The 19,045-nt window shown below is 40.6% G+C and overlaps 1 protein-coding gene across 1 annotated transcript in view; it reads right to left on the bottom strand.

The window, feature by feature from the left end:
* Nucleotides 1-19,045, bottom strand: part of LOC310855215 (uncharacterized protein) — a 114,518-nt gene that overhangs the window by 73,655 nt on the left and 21,818 nt on the right. The window contains exons 6-8 of the mRNA XM_083760136.1: nucleotides 3,239-3,485; nucleotides 2,137-2,257; nucleotides 1,420-1,556 (exon numbers count right to left, since the gene is read on the bottom strand). Coding sequence (XP_083616262.1) covers nucleotides 1,420-1,556; nucleotides 2,137-2,257; nucleotides 3,239-3,485 — 505 coding nt within the window. The remainder of the gene's footprint in view (nucleotides 1-1,419; nucleotides 1,557-2,136; nucleotides 2,258-3,238; nucleotides 3,486-19,045) is intronic.

Here is a 19,045-nt window from a genome sequence, read left to right as displayed (position 1 = left end):
ATCCTTTTTACTGAATAAGATTACTGACCAAAAGTGGTGTTGCGCTTTGCTGCCTTGAGGTTGCCGGCTGCTTATGGTGATTCTATTTCTATTAGTAGGCCTACCTGGCCCTTTTACCTGAGGACAAGTACAGCTGGGATAATTAAATTGTTGTTGTTCTTATTATTGTATGATTCTAATTATCAATTAGACAAAAAAGCAATTGTGTTTTTTATTGTCTGGAACTAGACGCCTGCAGCCTTGGAAAACAGCATGCAGTGACCGAAATGCTTGGCCAACCTCTCATATGACGAGGCGAAGACTTTCCTCACATAATTCTTTCCTGTTTCTCCTTATGGTGATGATGAGTGATGACATTCTATGCAGCTCTCTCATGCCCCCTAATACCAATGTGTGACAAGTTGAATTGGCTCCTTTAAAGCACCATGGGTAATATGTTCACCTCCTCCTCCTACTCTATTTCACTCTGACACACAAAGACTTTTATTACCTTCATCTCACACACTGTCCTTTCAAAGTATCCTGCTGACCTGACGAAGTCATTCCTTTCGTTCTTTCTTTCTTTCTTTGATTCTTTCTTTCTTTCTTTCTTTCTTTCTTTCTTTCTTTCTTTCTTTCTTTCTTTCTTTCTTTCTGTCTAGTTCTTTCCATTCTCTCTCTCCTCGGTCGTTTGTTCACAATTGAATCAGTAAATTACCTCCATTGGTTTCCACTGTGCAGAGACAGGTGAATTAGCAGACATGGAATAATTGTGAGATTGAGTTCTTGCACATTCTAATGGAATTAAGCGCAGATAAGGGCCGGAAGAAGTCAGCGTGATTTAAACGTGACACAAAACGAAACTCCACACGGAGACATTTTAATTGGGCAATTTGTCTCTTTCTTAATGGCTGTATGTGTGTAGGTGCGTACGTGTAGAGAATGATGCAAAGGCATCGGCTAGCTTTGACTTGTCTTAAAGGAACATTCCACCCATTTGTGACGGTGTTGCCAATGGGTGGTTCTCACTATACTACAGTACAGCAGGGGTTCTCAAACCGTGGGTCGCCAAATTATTTTGGGGGGGTCCCCAAATTATTAAAAATATATATATATATATATATTTTGCAACTGAATGGCTGGAAAGTGGAAATGAAGAGTTTACATATAGTACACATAGTACATGCATACACCTTACCTAATGATTATATCTGTTTTCAGTATTTATTTATGGTGTATTGTCTCTATTATGAAGTTATTGTAGCAGTCAATTTATATTGGGGGCCGGGAGGGGGCGGGGCGGGGGTCCAGAGACATTGCCAAAGCATTTCTGGGGGTCCCCAGCCAAAAACGTTGAGAACGCCTGCAGTACAGAACAGTACAGACCTGTCTCCAGTGTAGCCTGCAGTACAGTATAGTACAGTACATAAAGTAGTATACCTGTCTCCAGTGTAGCCTGCAGTACACTGGCACTGGCCACTGATGTGGTCACACAGGCCTCCATTACGACAGGTGCATTCATCTGAACAGTTGATTCCATAGGATCCAAACGGGCACGGCTGGGCACACACTGAACCCTGGAAAGACACACATGCACACACGCACACACACACATGCACACACGCACGCACACACACACATGCACACACACGCACGCACGCACGCACGCACGCACGCACGCACGCACGCACGCACGCACGCACGCACACACACACACACACACACACACACACACACATGCACACACACACACACACACACACACACACACACACACACACACACACACACACACACACACACACACACACACTCGTTTCTATTACTATACTTGTGACATCAACATCGATTTTGCCATCCAGCAGGACAGGTGCATTCTAATAATGTAGTGTGTGATGTGGGGGTACAGTACCAGCCATCCAGCAGGACAGGTGCATTCTAATAATGTAGTGTGTGATGTGGGGGTACAGTACCAGCCATCCAGCAGGACAGGTGCATTCTAATAATGTAGTGTGTGATGTGGGGGTTACAGTACCAGCCATCCAGCAGGACAGGTGCATTCTAATAATGTAGTGTGTGATGTGGGGGTACAGTACCAGCCATCCAGCAGGACAGGTGCATTCTAATAATGTAGTGTGTGATGTGGGGGTACAGTACCAGCCATCCAGCAGGACAGTTGCATTCTCCAGTGACATGGTGGCATGTGCCTCCGTTCTGACAGGGACAGCGCTGCTCACACAGGGTGCCGTGGCTTCCTGGGGGGCACTGCTCCTCACAGCTACACGCAAGACACAACCAGAGACCACAGAGAGAGGAACCACATTTAGAAAAAAGTGTTCTGTAAACACTGTGACACTGTGCCAATTAAATTAAATTTATGCTGTAAACACGGTAACAATTTAATTGAATGTATTTATGAGCCGGGGGTAGGGCTCGCTAAGTATTGTGCTTCTCTCCCTGTCCCCTTTGTCCGGCATCTTGGACATTGAGACTGAGATTGTCTCTATATTCAAACTTTTTGTGTCTTTTTTTGTAAATTAATGCCCTACTTGATCATACTACAGCACCACACAAAAATATCAAAAGTAGCAGATCCACAAGCTTGAAATGCGCCGTGAAGCATTGTGTTTTGAGATCTGCTCCTTTTGCCGTTTTTGTATTTGAATGTTTTTTTTTGAAAAGGATGCACACCTACAAGCAACTTTTGTTGCATTATCCCCTTTGCATTGATCCCCTTTGAATAACGGTTTCCACACGACAAAGATGATACTGTATGTATGCTCCCGGTCTGCTTCAAAATTTTATTTTACAGCGATCTTTCCATATCCGGTCCAGAAATGCAACCGGAAATGAATGTTACTGGCTTCAACAACAGTGAGGGCGGGTCTTTACTCGGTAGAACCAGTAGAAGGCCTATAAGCGTAGCCTTACTTTATCATTCATTTTAAAATTAATGTGACCAGGCCCAGGCCGTAGCGTAACGGTCTGGGCACCGGACTGGTAATCCAGTCGCAGTGTGCCGCGGGTTCGACTCCCGGACCCGACACGGCCTTTACTGCATGTCATCCCCCCATCTCTCTCCCGTTTCCTGTCAGCCTACTGTCTGTCCCTTCAAAAAACAATAAAAGGCGTAAGCCGCAAAAAAATATCTTAAAAAAAAAAAAAAAAATTAATGTGACCATAATTTAAGAAACACATATCATTGCGATTTTAAAAAGACTTTAAACTAGCGATTGACAACAGTGTTTATGAAACTCACAACACGCCGGTGTACCCTGGTGCACAGAGGCACTCTCCTGTCTGGTGGTGGCATGTGGCTCCGTTGAGACACTGGCAGTCCAGCAGGCAGGTCTTGCCGTAGAAGGCGGGCTCACAGGGCTCCTCGCAGCGCCAGCCCTGCCAGCCGTCCGTGCACACGCACGCCCCCGTGATGGGGTTGCACCGCGCCCCGTTCTGGCACTGGCACCGGTTGCTGCAGTGAGGGCCCCAGAAGTCACTCTCGCAACCTGGGGATGGAAAAGTAAATAGGGAAGCATGGAGATTATTGTAAAATGTATCAATGTTATGTTATATCGTTTCTGACGAGCAGAAACCTCTCATCTCCATATTATTTTTTTTAATTATAAATGAATGCCCTACCTAGTACTACTTGATCATACTACAGCATCAATGTTTTTCGTACATACTGTATGTTATGATATTATAGCCTAACACTGTGGTTCTCAATGTGAGGTCCAGGCACAACCATGGGGGTCCTCAAAGGCGTTCCAGGGGGTCCCCAGCATAATGAGTGAATATGGCATATTGGAAACATCACATGCCTACTGTACGCCTACATGTAATCATCAGGATAAGAAAAAATCCCACCGTGTGAAGTGGGGGCGCTCTTATCATCGTACACAAATAGCAGTTGATTTTGTGTTTAAAGGTAGCTACTCTGTTATATGTATCTCTTGCTCTCTATCCTTCTCTCACTCTCTCTTTCTCTCAGCTTCTCGCTCCCCATCTTTATCTTCTCCTCTCTCTCCTCCTCCTGAAGAGTATTCTCTATTTCTCTTAACTAGTGAGCCATCACAGTCAATGTCTGAATCCTCACTGCCTCAATTATTCAGCAGCCCAAATCAATTGACTAATGACTTTGATCAGGAGCAGCAAGCGTGCCGGCATAGAACACCACTGTCTGCTGTGAATGAAGAGCTGCATAACATGCTCTGATGTGTGATAATTCCTTTAGGGAAGGATTTGATGGTTTACAAATTGTATAGTCGCCATTTGCCAAGAACCTAATATGAGCTTGCTGAAAAGGTTGTGGAACTACGGTATCTTGCATTCTGGCTCTCGCGTATGTTCTGAATTCTCACAAAATTGGGATGCACTGCAAGCTTGTCGGTCTGTTATTTTCACTATTCATAATGACAAAGTACCATCAGGGTTTATTGGTTAAGCAAATATAATGGAAAAACAATTGAGGAGGGAGACCACTGTACACATTAGTTTTAAATTGGCATCAACATTTTGTGTGGTCAAACAATTGGCTTAAAATCTTACAGACTACTCAGCAACACGGTTCGAGTGCAAGAACTCTTCTTCAAGGAAGCAGGTTTCCTGAGTTCTTTACTTGTTGCATTGGAAACCCAAACTCTATTGGAAACCCTAATCTCCATTACCTACTGTATGTCCTCGTATAGGGTATGGAAGGTAAACAAGGCAACACATGAATTTGATTGGCTATCGCCTGACGATGTCGTCCAAAGATAAAATATTTTCATGTTTTCGGGCGACGTTCCACCGCCCACTTTTCGAATATCGCCACTTCGCCTGCTATTGCCGGTAGTTTCCGGGTCCCATAGACAAATAGACGCACTTTCAGAAAATATGTCTGTAGACTTTTCAGTAAAGCAAATATATAACATCATCATAAATTTGAGTAGCCTACACCCTGGATAGACAGTACCATAAAACATACAAATGAAATCAACTCAAACCAAATTATAACTTTAGTGCATCACCTTTTAGTGCCTTTAAAAGAGAGCTGAGCAAGAAAAAGACAACACTGTCGATCTAGCAGACAATGTTCATTGTTACTCTTACTTATGGTTATCAAATATGGGTTCATGACTGACAGAAGGAGATGGCAGATAGTAGTAGCATAGTAGTAAATATGTATAGTTTATATGTATAGTGTATGTATAGTTTCATTATGATATTCCACTGTTACTTTCTTAGCTTACGCATGTTTCATGATAAATGCTTTTATGTGATGTATTCCCATGCTTTTGTTCTTGCTTAAATGTAAATCGCTCTGGATTAAGAGCGTCTGCTAAATGCCTAAATTGTAAATTGTAAATAGTAGCGTCTGAAATGGATTTTCTGAAGAGGGTTGTGGACGGTTATCTTAGAGAGTGGAGCTACTGCTCCTTTATGTACAAAGGAGCCAGGCATCTAAAGTGGTGTAAAGCACTGCTGACATTTTTACAGAATACATAGCCTGCCTGCTTGCTCAGGGGATGGATTGAATCTTGACAAATACATCAAAATTGTACTTAAGTAAATGTACTTAGTTATCTTAATATGACAGAACTAAACCGGTACTACTGCACGGTTGTTTTATGCCATTGCTTGTATTTAGCAATGCTTAATGATGCATTTAATTGGAATCCCAGTACTATCACTGTCACAGCTGTATGGGGTGGAGGAAACTGGTAACCAGACATTTAACACAAATATTAATTAACACAAATTATTCATAATGCTCTACTATTCTCAATAAGATTCTACAACACGTTCTTACACAAAGTGTTTCTCTGACTGTGTGAGTCATTAGTTGCGTGGCAATTATACGGTTTAACTGACTGGTTTAATTGACAGTGCAACATATTCAGATGGATGCAAGTGAGGCTGTTATTATGACCACAACAGACACTCTTGTCCAGAGTGATTTACCTTTAGGGGCCGATTCATACTCCTATTTTAGAGCCGAATAAAAGTCGGTTCGGCTCTGTAGAGCCTACAATTTGACGTCATTTGAGGTTCGGGGGGGCGGGTACCGTCTTAAGTCGGCTCTTCGGTGCTACTGAAAATTTCTGACGAGCCGAAATCATTTCGGCACTACAGCGCCGAAACAGCGGTAAAATAGGAGTATGAATTGGCCCTAAAAGCAAGCTAAGCAAATAAATAAGCAACGCTATTATCAGGCTATTAATTTAACCGATTTCAATGTAAAAACAAATAGGAGATAAGCGAAGATTGGCTACTTAAGTTATTTTGTGCGACACCGATGTATGACAAAGTATAAAACAGGGCTCAAGTGGATAATCAGACTAAATTATTTAATTGTATTATATATTTTTTGCATTGATTTGTTAATACTAATAACTATATCTTCAACTAAAGTCATAGAAAAACGTCCTTTATTAGTCTTTGTCAATAGCCAATACCCTTCTTCAAATGCAGTGAAAATAGTCTATGCCATCTGCTATTTTCAAAAATCTGGGCATGTTGATTACCCCATATTTAAAAAGGAAAAAAAACGAATACAAACTAAACTTTTCATTCTCGAAATTACATGAGCAAACTCAATTGCAGTGTCGCCGAGTAATACATAATTCATTACATCTAGAAATTGGGCAAATAATAGGCATACATGTGAAATATAAAAGTTACAAATTGAAAACAAAATTCTAATGAAACAATCAAAAGATAAATGAAAAACTAATCAAAACTAAACTGAAAATCTCCTTCTCCTGAATTATACAGAGAAAGGGTTTCGACTCAAGCCGAATTCAATCTCCTATCCACAAATGAGACAACTAATTTGATGACTCGGTCACGCCATAGGTTTTATGAACACGGGGATAAGGCGGGCAAAATACTTGCACTGCAAATTAGGGAATCAGCTGCTTCTAGATTAATTACGGAGATCAATACAAACACTGGTCAAACTACTATTAATTAGCAGGAAATTAATGATGTATTTAAGCGCTTCTATTCAGATTTGTATACTTCGGAATCACTAGGAGATTCTAATTTGATTGATACTTTTTCAGAAAATGTAAACATACCTTCCATTAGTCAAGAACATAAGGTTCAACTTAAAAGAGCTATTACCTTAGATGAAATACATCAGGCAATCTCACAAATGCAGTGCTCAAAAGCCCCAGGACCCGATGGCTATACCTCTGAATTTTACAAGTCATTTACATAACTCATATCTCCCCTTTTACTTAAAGTGTTTAATGAATCTCTCAACGCCGGCCACCTTCCACCAACTTTCTACCAAGCTAGCATCTCTGTTCTACTTAAAAAGGATAAAGACCCACTTAATCCAGGTTCATACAGGCCTCTGAGTCTTTTGAATGTTGATGCTAAAATTTTAGCAAAAATTGTGGCTACACGCTTGGAAAAAGTGCTCCCAGCTGTGATACATACTGATCAAACAGGGTTTATAAAAGATAGACATCTATTTTTTAATCTTAGACGCCTATTCGACATTATATATTCTCCCAGTAGTACCCCCCAAGATACGGAAATACTGTTATCTCTTGACGCGGAGAAGGCCGTTGATAGGGTCGAGTGGGACTTCCTCCTCTCGACCCTGTCACTTTATGCTTCTCCATTAGCTTCTGTAAATACAAACGGATACAGGTCTGAAAACTTCCCTTTGAATCGCTCGACCAGACAAGGCTGCCCTCTCTCACCACTGCTCTTTGCCTTATCTATTGAGCCGCTTGCAATTGCGTTGCGTGCTTCAGACACCTACACTGGTATCTTCAGAGGAGATAGAGAGCATAAAGTTTCACTTTACGCTGACGATTTATTATTATACATATCCAAACCTTCCACATCTATTCCTAGTATCATGTCCACCTTAGAAAGTTTTGGTAGGGTTTCGGGGTATAAAGTCAATGTTTCCAAAAGCGTTTTATTTCCTATCAATACACAAGGCAATAAAACTTTTGGCTCTCACCCATTTAATGTTATAACCAGCTTTCGTTATTTAGGAATCATAGTAACCAAAGTACTTAATGACTTGTTCAAGCAAAACCATACAAAACTTTTTGAACATACTGAACAAGACTTAACAAAATGGTCGAACCTTCCTATCTCACTTGCCGGCCGAATTAATATAATTAAAATGAATGTCCTCCCTAAATATCTGTTTCTATTCCAATGTATTCCAATTTTTGTTAACAACACTTTTTTTCAAGTTCATTTGGGATAAGAAACACCCCCGAATAAGGAAGGATTTTTTGCAGAGGCGTAAATCAGATGGCGGAATGGGATTACCTAACTTCAAACTCTATTACTGGGCGTGTAATTTACGTGCGCTCTCATTTTGGCTCCAAGATCAATTGCCTACATGGGCATTTATTGAAGGTCAATGTTGTCCTCCAACATCGTTGTCAGCTTTAATCTTTTCCCCAGTGGCCTCAAGATATACTAAGTTGCCAAAGAATTCCATAGTCTGGCATTCTCTCAAAATTTGGCTCTCAATACGAAGGCATTTCGGTTGTTCTGTCCGGGTTCTGTGCGCGCACCTCTGGTCGCTAACCATGCTTTTTTACCGTCCCTTTCTGACTCATTGTTTAAAGTGTGGCATAGAAATGGTATTCACTCCTTCAAAGATCTTTATATTGATGGGTTATTTCCGACCTTTGAACAAATACGACGCAAATTCAATTTACCCCAATCACATTTCTTTAGATTTCTACAGATACGACATTTTGTAACACAACACACTGCTTCATTTCCAAACATACCTCCCAACTCATCAATGGAATCTATATTTCTACCTGACCCATTGCTCAAAGGAGGTGTTTCTATAATTTATAATTCTCCCTCATGTTTAGATAATAATGCCTCCTTGGAGTATTTAAAAACTGCTTGGGAAAACGACTTAGGAATATCTATCACTGACGAGCAATGGTCTACATCTCAAAAGTTTGTGCACTCTTCTTCAGTATGTGCCAGGCACGGTCTTATACAGTTTAAAATATTACACAGGTTACATTTGTCAAAGGAAAAACTCAACAGAATGTTTCCAAATGTGAATCCAGCCTGCGACAGATGTGGCCAGTCGCCGGCCACTCTAGCTCATATGTTCTGGCACTGCACTAAACTAACATCATATTGGCAAAGTATATTTAAATCACTGTCAGACATTGTTGGAAGACCTTTTGACCCGGATCCACTGACAGCAGTTCTGGGGGTCAGGGGGCCCGGGGTCAAACTGTCTACTTTCCAATATAACATGGTAAAATATGTGACCCTACTGGCTCGCAGACTGATACTGTTGAATTGGAAACAAGCACAGGTTCCCACTCACACTACACTTATGAAAGATGTTATGCACTACTACTCTCTACTCTACTTTGAATTGAGAGGGAGTGAAGATAGATTTTTACCAGACATGGCAACCCTTCATTGACCATTTTCAATAGGTGCACGCTAACCCCTCCTACACAATAGATAGAACATTGGAAAGAAAAAAAAAAAAAAGGAACTGAGTATTTTTTCTTTATTTTATTTTTTCTCATTTAAACAGAAATGTCTGTGTTGGAGGAAATGTAACAATACAATGGCTGACCACTTCCACGTATTCTGGGACTGCCCAATAATACAACAATTCTGGCTAGAAATAGTATCAGACATTAACGCAATAATGGGTTTTGAGATTGAATTTGAATTTACAAGTGTCTATCTGTGTAACATACCAGAGGTGTTAGGATCTGTCTCTCCACAGACCATGTCAGCCCTGGCCACTCCCATTTTCCCTTCCACTCACTCAGTCCCTGCACTCACCTGTCTCCAACTCCCTCGTCAGCCCACCTGTGAACACTTTAGCCAAATTCCAATACCCAAAATATCGACCACTCGCTCACTCACACTCGGTCACTCCAGCATGGCCGTGTTACGGTGAAATCGGTGACCTGCTGAAATATGTGACAATCGTGTTGACACACATAATGTCAGTGTCCGAATGTACATTTTGTGGTTTGTTTATTAGCAGAGTTCAACCTAGCGGTTTTCAGGCCACGTATTTAAAGACCTCCATGTACTGTAAGTTATGTGAAGTCCACAAGAGGGTCACATATTGCGGCAGGTCACCAATTTCACCGTAACTCCAAGTGTGAGTGAGCGAGTTGCCGAGATTTGGGGTATTGGAATTTGGCTTTTGACAATTTACCTGCTCACTACATAACTGGACTCATTTCAAAACACTGTTGTCAGTTCATAGTTTGATGTTGTCGATGTCCCCTGTGTGTTCCTGGTTCCGTGTGCTCCTCTGAGGTTTGATTTTTTGGACTTTGTATTTTGCGCTTTGCATTCGTGTTTGTAAAGTTATTTTCAGTTTTGGCATTTTCTGCCCTTTGGACATTTTTGGGTTTTCCTGAGCTTGAAGCTAGTTTTTGTTTGTCAGCTTGTCTGCTTTAATAAATACCTTTATATTTGAACATACTGTCGTGACTCTGCATTTTGGGTTCAGTCATCCTGATATCACAACAAGAGGACCTTAATACCCCAGACAAATACCTTCTTAAAATACTGCTAGTGGCAGCAAAAAAAAGCTATAACCAAGAAGTGGCTGGATAAAAGCCCACCTAAGAAAGGAGAGTGGACAGCCATTGTACAAAACATATATGAAATGGAGGAACTTACTTTCGCCGTTAGGATAAGCACAGAAAAGTTTTAGATACTGGCTGAAATGGATATTATACATGGGAATAGTTATTTTGTAAAGACTTTATTTATTGTTTTATTGTGTGATTGTGATTGTGTGATTATCATGAATCCTATACTTGGAAACGAACAAACTAAGATATTCTGAAACTACTCAAAGAGGTTTCCCTTACTCTCCTGGAACTGTAACTGTACACTGTGACAATTAATAACAAGAAATGTAACAAAGGACTTGTATCAAAATTACGATGTACTGTGATGCCCTACGTGACCCACCTGTTTACTGAAAAATCAAAATATGAACAAAGAAAAAAAAAGTAATGTAACAAATTTGAAATGCAATGTCGATGTCTTTTTTATTTTCATTATGTTTTTATTTTCTTTTTTGTATGTTTGTGGTGTTATTGTGAGTACTGTATGTTTTCTTCTGTCTTTCCGTTTCGAAAAATCAATAAAAATGTAAGTTAAAAAAAAAAAACTGTAATTCAGTTAATTTACAACAACGTGTTGGGAAAGTTTGAGAGCAAGGGTTGTCTTTGTTTTGTTTGTCTGTTCACATTTGCCATTGTTTAACTGTTTTTTGTTTTTTTCGTGTTTATCACATATTTTTTATTATGTATTGTATGTGGAATTTACATTACCTGTCATTATCTTTCATTTTATATAACTGAATAACTCATTATCATTGTCAAGGATATTCTGAAGTTGTCATATACAAAAAATGCCTAATAAAAACAGTAAAACTAAACTGAAAATGAGGACAAAATTTAAACTAATGAAAAACATAATATGTATTGTCCAGAAAAGCAGTATTGTAATGGAAGTTTTTGATGTTGCCTAAGATTCAGATGCACGCAGGACTCCAATGTTCATCATTGTAAATTAATACAGAGTTCCTCTCTGTATTAATTTACAATGATGGCTACAATAACGAATGGCATGGCTGCCTCAAGCCTCCCAATACGAATGTGTCACAGCTGCAGTCAACCCTTAACATCTGCCGATTCTGTAGCTTACTCACACCCATAATCAGCACTTTAGAAATATCCTAGATGAATGTGAATCAGCTGTGGTTCAGCTGTTTGAGAGGGGGTTTGTAACAGGTGGTGTTGCCACCTCCATGCAGGGTAGCAAGCTCCCAACTTAGATATGGACGTACAGTAGGCTACAATACATTAAATTAATAAATACTATAATGACTATTCTATGAACTTCTTCCACCATATCCCTCTGCTCTCACACTGTTCAGAGCCATAAAGTATTGTATATTGTCCAGATACAGAACAGCGGAATATCTATCTGCTCTCATGTATAAAATAGAGGTATTCACTGGTCCAATCTGACCGACCCGTACCCAAATAAGACCCGTAAAAATGTATTATTAGACGATTGGAACGTACCCGTACAAACCCGACGCCCTGAAATGACGGGGGTGATTGACAGCTGTGACAGCCAATCGCCAGGTCCACTCGGGAATGAGTGGAACTGTCATTTCACTGCAGTGTCACAGCCCCGAGACATACGGTAGTGGTTCCGACACGTTCTCGGAGTCACTTCTTGTGGATGGAACCGCGACCAAATATTCTCGGGTTAACCCGACGACCTCTATAGTATAACTATAAAGTATATAGTATTGTCCAGAACAGTGGTATGTCCCTCTGCTCTCACACGGATTGCATCCAGGCACAAACGCCTGAGATTGATGTGGTTATTAAATCCTGTGTTCCAACTAGCTTACACACGGTGCTCTCTCTGTCCCACACCATGCATCATCACTCTCACACACACACACACACACACACACACACACACACACACACACACACACACACACACACACACACACACACACACACACACACACACACGTAAAAGTGTGTTCTTAGAAACCCCTTTAATTTCTGATTTATACTCTATGTTAGTAGAATTCTCTCCTGAATCCTCTGAATCCAAATATAGTGCATGGAATGCTGATCTACAAGAGGAATTGACATTGGAAGAGTGGAGCTCAGCCTGTATGGATGCTCAATCCCAGACGGGTAACACTTGGTTAAAACTGTTGCAATATAATTGGCTGATGAGGGTTTATATCACTCCAGAGAAATTAAATAAATTTAGTGCAGATATTCCAGATACTTGTATCAGATGTAGTAAAGACAAAGGTACACTTTTCCATTGTCTGTGGGCATGTCCAAGAGTGAAATAATTCTGGGAAGAAGTGAGGAGGGAGATTCAGAAGATATTGTCGATAGATATTGAGCTTGACCCAAAACTGTTTCTATTAGGTCTTTACCCACCTGGCCATAAGATTCAGAGTAGCGAACAAAGATTCCTGGATTTATGTTTACTACAAGCCAAAAGGGCTATAGCCTTATCGTGGAAAAAGATAGGCAAACCCAGTATTGCTCAGTGGTTTAGGGAGTTATCACTGTGTCTTCCTCTGGAAAGAATCACTTATACTTTGAAGAATAAACAGAAGATGTTTGATAAGATATGGGGAAGGTTTATCCAATATATTACGGTTAATGATTTATCTTATTTAATGGTGGAAATTGTCTAATTGTATTCTCTGCAGCTGTTTGGTCTTGTGTTGTTGTTGATACCATTCTAAGTGCCATTATTTTATTATACTGTACTTATATGTTATTGTTTGGTTTTTTGTTTGGTTTTCATTTTAAGTAATTGTATTGTATTGTCTGTATTATGTATTGTTTTGTTGTATTGTCTGTTTGTAAAAAAAAAAAAAAATCAATAAATATATTGTTAAAAAAAAAAGTGTGTTCTTTTCGTTAAGAATCACCCAAAGAGGATTGTAGTTTAGCCCAGCCGGGCAATAGTTTATTATAAAAGTCCCGTGCTCAGAGTAGTATAAACAACCTGTCAGCTCTGTCTAGTGCAACCAACAACAGGAACCGTGCGTCCCGCACCTGTATAAGCAAGGTTCCTATCTAAGCAATAAAGGTTCCTACTTCAGAAAGCAATAATAGGACACCTATTATAACAACACACACACACACACACACACACACACACACACACACACACACACACACACACACACACACACACACAAACACACACACTCAAACAAGGACCCCCAGATTTATTTAGCTGCGGACCCCCACCTGAAAAGGTTTTGTGCCAGGAGGGACTCCTATATCCTGGCATTTAGCCGACTGATAATGTGGATGTTTTGCATTAATAATCAAAATGAAGTAGCATGCAATTAAAGCTGTCAAATGGTTGTGGTGGAGCAAAGAAGTACAATATTTGTCTCTGAGATGTATTGGAATATAAGTATTGAAAAATGAACATGCTCAAGTTAAGTTAAATTACCTCAAAAGTGTACTTAAGTACAGTACGTTACTTTCCACCATCACTGTCAAAGAGTTGCCCTACATGTATCAATGTCTGTCACAGGCAGCCTGCTAATGTGGAGCACCTGGAGAGTGCACAACATTAAATGTAATGTATTAAATTCACAGTGGTGTAAAGTATTTACTCAGGTATTGGGTACTTTTGAGCATTTTCTTTTACTTTACTGGAGTGAGTGAGTGAGTGAGTGAGTGAGTGAGTGAGTGAGTGAGTGAGTGAGTGAGTGAGTGAGTGAGTGAGTGAGTGTGAGAGAGAGAGTATTAAATATATACTTTATATTTTTACTCCACTACAATTATTTGAAAACTTTAGTTACAATCCTATGTATTGAAAAAAGCTGATCTACAAGCTCACAACGTGTAACAAAGCAATGCATTGTGAGCTTGTAGATCTGCTATTAATATTTATACATTTGTAAACATGTGAACACTTTACTTTCAGTATTTAAGTATATTTTTTTAATAAGAATACTTTTGTACTTTTACTCAAGCTAATTTTGACTTTTATTAGTAACATACTCTGTTACTAATCAAAGTCTGGTATTCAAAATGTCATTGTATTTCTATTCTTCATTGTGGTATATGTACTTTTACTTACGTATACAAAATGTGAGTACTGTCTAAAACTCTAAATGAACCAAAGATCATGACATTGGTGGTGTATGCAAAGATGAATCCCTTAAAAGCTGTGTTGCATAAACACAATATTTGCTTACATTGGACCATACATATTGGTCCAAAATATGATTTAAAGGAATACATTATTAAACCATGTGATTCCAAGTGTACTGGTCAACTTGAAAGACAAGATCATCTTGTCTGGGTCACGGCCAAAGCTGTGTGAGCTCTCCGTCGCTCCCTTCCCTTAATTGTCTATGGATTTTTTTTCTTTGATAATCTTGGATCAACCTAATGCTGATGAAGTGTATTCTAGTTGTATTCTTGTACTTATGTTTCCTTTTTTTCACCTAAGTCATTCTGAGAGTTTTGTTTACTGCACAAAATACATTTTCCATATAGGTCACATTCATACCAGAGAGCTTTGCTGCGATTAAAAGAATCCTGCTGCGCATTGTCAGAAAGTGCGCTTCGTTTGGCAGGTGTGAAGGCTCATTCGAATCCTAATGCGCAGCAAATAACCGCATTTTACTCCGCCCAAAAACGTGGGTTTCGCTTCGCTTCGAATCGCACTTGACTACGATTCGGTGCAGGTGTGAATGCAATCCGCAGTAAATAAAGGAAATGAAGCAAACATAATGTGGCGGGTGAGGAGCTGAACACAGTTGGAGACGGAGAAGGCATATTTTACGCAGCGCAAAGATGTCCCGTTACTGTGGATAGACGTGGTCGAATAAGGAGACTGAAGCCCTGATCGAAATGAGGACGTGTACATTAATCAATTGCTTAAGAAAACACATAAAAACACTGCAGTGTATTATAGCCTACATACTATTCTGTCTGTCTGTCTGTCTGTCTGTGCGTGCCGTAAACATGGAGTGCTGTCACTGTGTGGGACTGGGGAGTTATATCAGTGCGCTCATGCAGCGCTGTGCTGCATGCCCAAAAGAACAGTGTGTGGCGGCTGCGTGCGTAGAGAGAGAGAGAGGGGCGGGGGGTCCCAGACAGCACGACACATGCACGTTATGAGTGTAATTTTATCACCATAGATTTCACTGTGTAGGCTATAGTTTATGAATGGAACACATTGATAAAGGTCCCCCCTGCTGCGTTTCCAATTGCTGCGAATGACAGTGTGAAGGCAAACCGCAGCCAATTAAATATGCAAGAATCCCAATTTCCCCGCCCATACGGATCTGAGTCTACCGAAGTATTAGGTGAGAATCTGACCTAAGACAAGGACCCCTGCTACTGAACAAACACTCTATGACTATATAGCAATGATGACTATCACAATATATAGAGGTTTAACTACTAAAAACTTCATCATCATTCTTCATAATTATATACACAGCAATGTGATGCCAGGGTATGAATAAAAAATAGGGAGCATGCTCTCCAGAGAGAGGATGATCAATGATTGGTCTGAAGGGACAGTCGCCATGGGAACATGCTGCCAATAGCGAGGCGGGGAGATAGTGCTGAGCGTCACAGTGTGTGACATGTGTTGATCTATGGAAGCACTCCAGAACTCATCTGTCTTTCCAACGTTCCCTGCTCTGGTTGTTCAACACAAAGAGTTGCTGATTCCAAGAGGCCAAAACAAAGGGATTTTTTTCTCTTTGTTTTTACCAAATGGATTCCCAGATTGCATAGGTGCAGCTACTGTATAGGAGCTTACAGGATGTAGGAGCATACAGGATATACAGTAGGTGCAGTTGACCAGCATTTGGACAAATATGTACAAACATGTGTTTGCACATATATATAAAGATTTCAATCAATCAACCAACTAATCAAAAAAGTCTGATCCACAAAAACACAACAACATGGAAGATTCCGATTCTTCTCTTACAGTGCAATAGCTCAGCTTGCCATGAGTATAGCCCAGTAGAACTATTATAAAAGGGGTACTTGTGTGATAGATAATGGCATTGCGCTATAAAGAGAAGACAGATGTACTGAGTGGGTATGGAGTGGACCCGGGCCCATGTGTCATCTCTAAAGCCACTTCCTGACCGTACAGTACATCACATGGACTATTACTTTCAGCCAGAGGTCAGTCATGCACGCCATCATCTGGCTCTTCTGCAGCGCACTAAGGAGGCTCCACATCGCTTAAGATGTAAAAAAAAAAAAAGAATATATGTGTGAATGGAGAAAGTATAAAGTGAGACGCTGATGTTAGAAGGTTACATCGGAGCTCCGTCTCCTCTGGGCCCAACGGAGAGCCGATGAATAATTCTTATCCATTATGTCAACTTGGATGCAAAGAATCCAAGCGCACTGACAGAGAGACAGAGAGAGAGACAGAGTACTGAGTGGAGGTCCATAAACAACCACCACTGACTGCCGGGCGGACGAGCGAGCAGGAAGAAAAGATGGACGGTGGGAGAGAGAGAGAGATGAAGAGGGAGAGAGGGGGAGAGGGGGAGGGAGAGAGAGAGGTAACAGTGGAGTGGAGTTTAGTCTTAATGGGTTATTTGTCATGAGGTTTGGCCGGTGTGAGCGTCTCTTGGCAACAGGAGGAAATTGCTCAATCAAGAGGTTTTGTGGGTGAACCACCATTCCATTTCCCTCTCATTCTGTTACACGCCGACCATTATGGTATCATATTTAGGGGGAAGAATAGATTTTTCCAAAGATGTTTTGCATATACCGAACACTGCTGATGGACCACAGAACTGCTTCATGACATTATACAGACCCCATCTGCTTTGGGACTGCAGGCGGAGATGAGAGAGATAGCCTGAGAGAACAGGCCGTAAGGTGTGTGTGTGTGTGTGCAGTGAGTGTGTGTGTGTGTGTGTGTGTGTGTGTGTGTGTGTGTGTGTGTGTGTGTGTGTGTGTGTGTGTGTGTGTGTGTGTGTGTGTGTGTGTGTGTGTGTGTGTGTGTGTGTGTGTTTGTGCGTGCGTGCGTGCGTGTGTGTGAACTGAATTGAACTGTGTGAGAACATTCCATGGCAATACAACTATTGCTTATGAGAGATGGACAGACGAGTGGTCAAGAGGTTCAAGTCAATGTTTAATCTATACTATGAAATTAGCAGAGGACAGCAACATTTTACGACAGTGATTTTACGAATGATTTTATTTTATATATTTATTTGTTTGGCTTGTTTCAGTCAGACATTTGAACACTTAAAGCCTCAATACTTAATGAACTTGACCTTTGGCTTGGTACTAGCCGATCTACGAGCTTGGAGCTTGAAGATCTGCCTCGGAATAGTGATGCAAGGGTAGAAAATGTAAAAAAAATAGATCTCTAAAAAGATCTCTAGTAGGGTCCATGTTGAAGACCCCCCTGCTTTAAACATCAAACCCTAACCCCAATTTCAATAATTTCTTTTTCTTTCCGTCTACTTCTAAAACTACTATATTTGCATGGACATTTCGGCCCTCACATCCCTCTCTGTGTACGTAACACAGTCAGTAAGTCAGTGTGTCACACAATGCAAACATACGTAGGAAGCCATGTGGGCTGTAAACTATGTCATCCATCTGGGGCTGCCATCCCCTCCCCATCGACCCGCCCGCCCACACAGCCTGAAATATGCTACAGCTAATTACTATTATTAATTGGAAATTGGAAATCAATGGGTGTGAGTTCAACCCCCGCCATGTAAGTTTGTATATGGGTCAACCGTCTCTCTCCAGATAATTAAGCTTTTTGTTTACTCCCCATGCAGCTATCTTCCTGACGCCAGGAGTTTTCCTGAAACTTTATGCACGCTGTTGGCAGCGTGCAACACACGCACGCGTTTGTCTTACTATACTGGTGACTGTGAGGGCATCAACATTTTAGGATGGTAATTGTATGAATGCCATTTAAAAATAATAATAAAATAATAATAATACTAAAGCCAGCATACATGATACACTCAGCATACACGATCTACAAGCTTGTACGAGCCTGTAGATCGGCTATTTTCAGCGTGCGACACCCGCATGCAAGCACTGGTGGAAAAAGGTACTCAAATATTTTAGTAAAAGTATCCATACTGCAATATAGAAATACTCTATACTCTAAAGTACAAAAGTATCGACATCAAAATTTAGGCTACCTAAAGTAGAAAAAATAAAAGTAATTATTGTGCAGAATGTCCCATTTCACAAGTTTTCAAATAAAATATTTTAAAATCTTTGGAAAATAGAAGATCTACAAGCTCACACTGTGTTGCATCGTGACACATTTTGAGGTTGTAGATGTTCTACTGCATTATGCTATATCCTACTAAATGCGCCATGTCTCTGCGTGCGTGCGTGCGTGCGTGTGTGTATGGTTGTAATACACGTAACTCGAGAACCGTTTGCCCCACTGACTTCATATTCGACATAAGCGTTCCACACCCCCGCAGGGAGTTCAGTGCCCGGACTCGAGTCGGTTGGACACA

The sequence above is a fragment of the Protomyctophum parallelum genome, assembly GCF_964188405.1.
Source record: "Protomyctophum parallelum genome assembly, chromosome: 2".
Classification (NCBI taxonomy): domain Eukaryota; kingdom Metazoa; phylum Chordata; class Actinopteri; order Myctophiformes; family Myctophidae; genus Protomyctophum; species Protomyctophum parallelum.
Note: the sequence above shows the minus strand (reverse complement) of the source record. Positions and strands in the feature narration are given on the sequence as shown.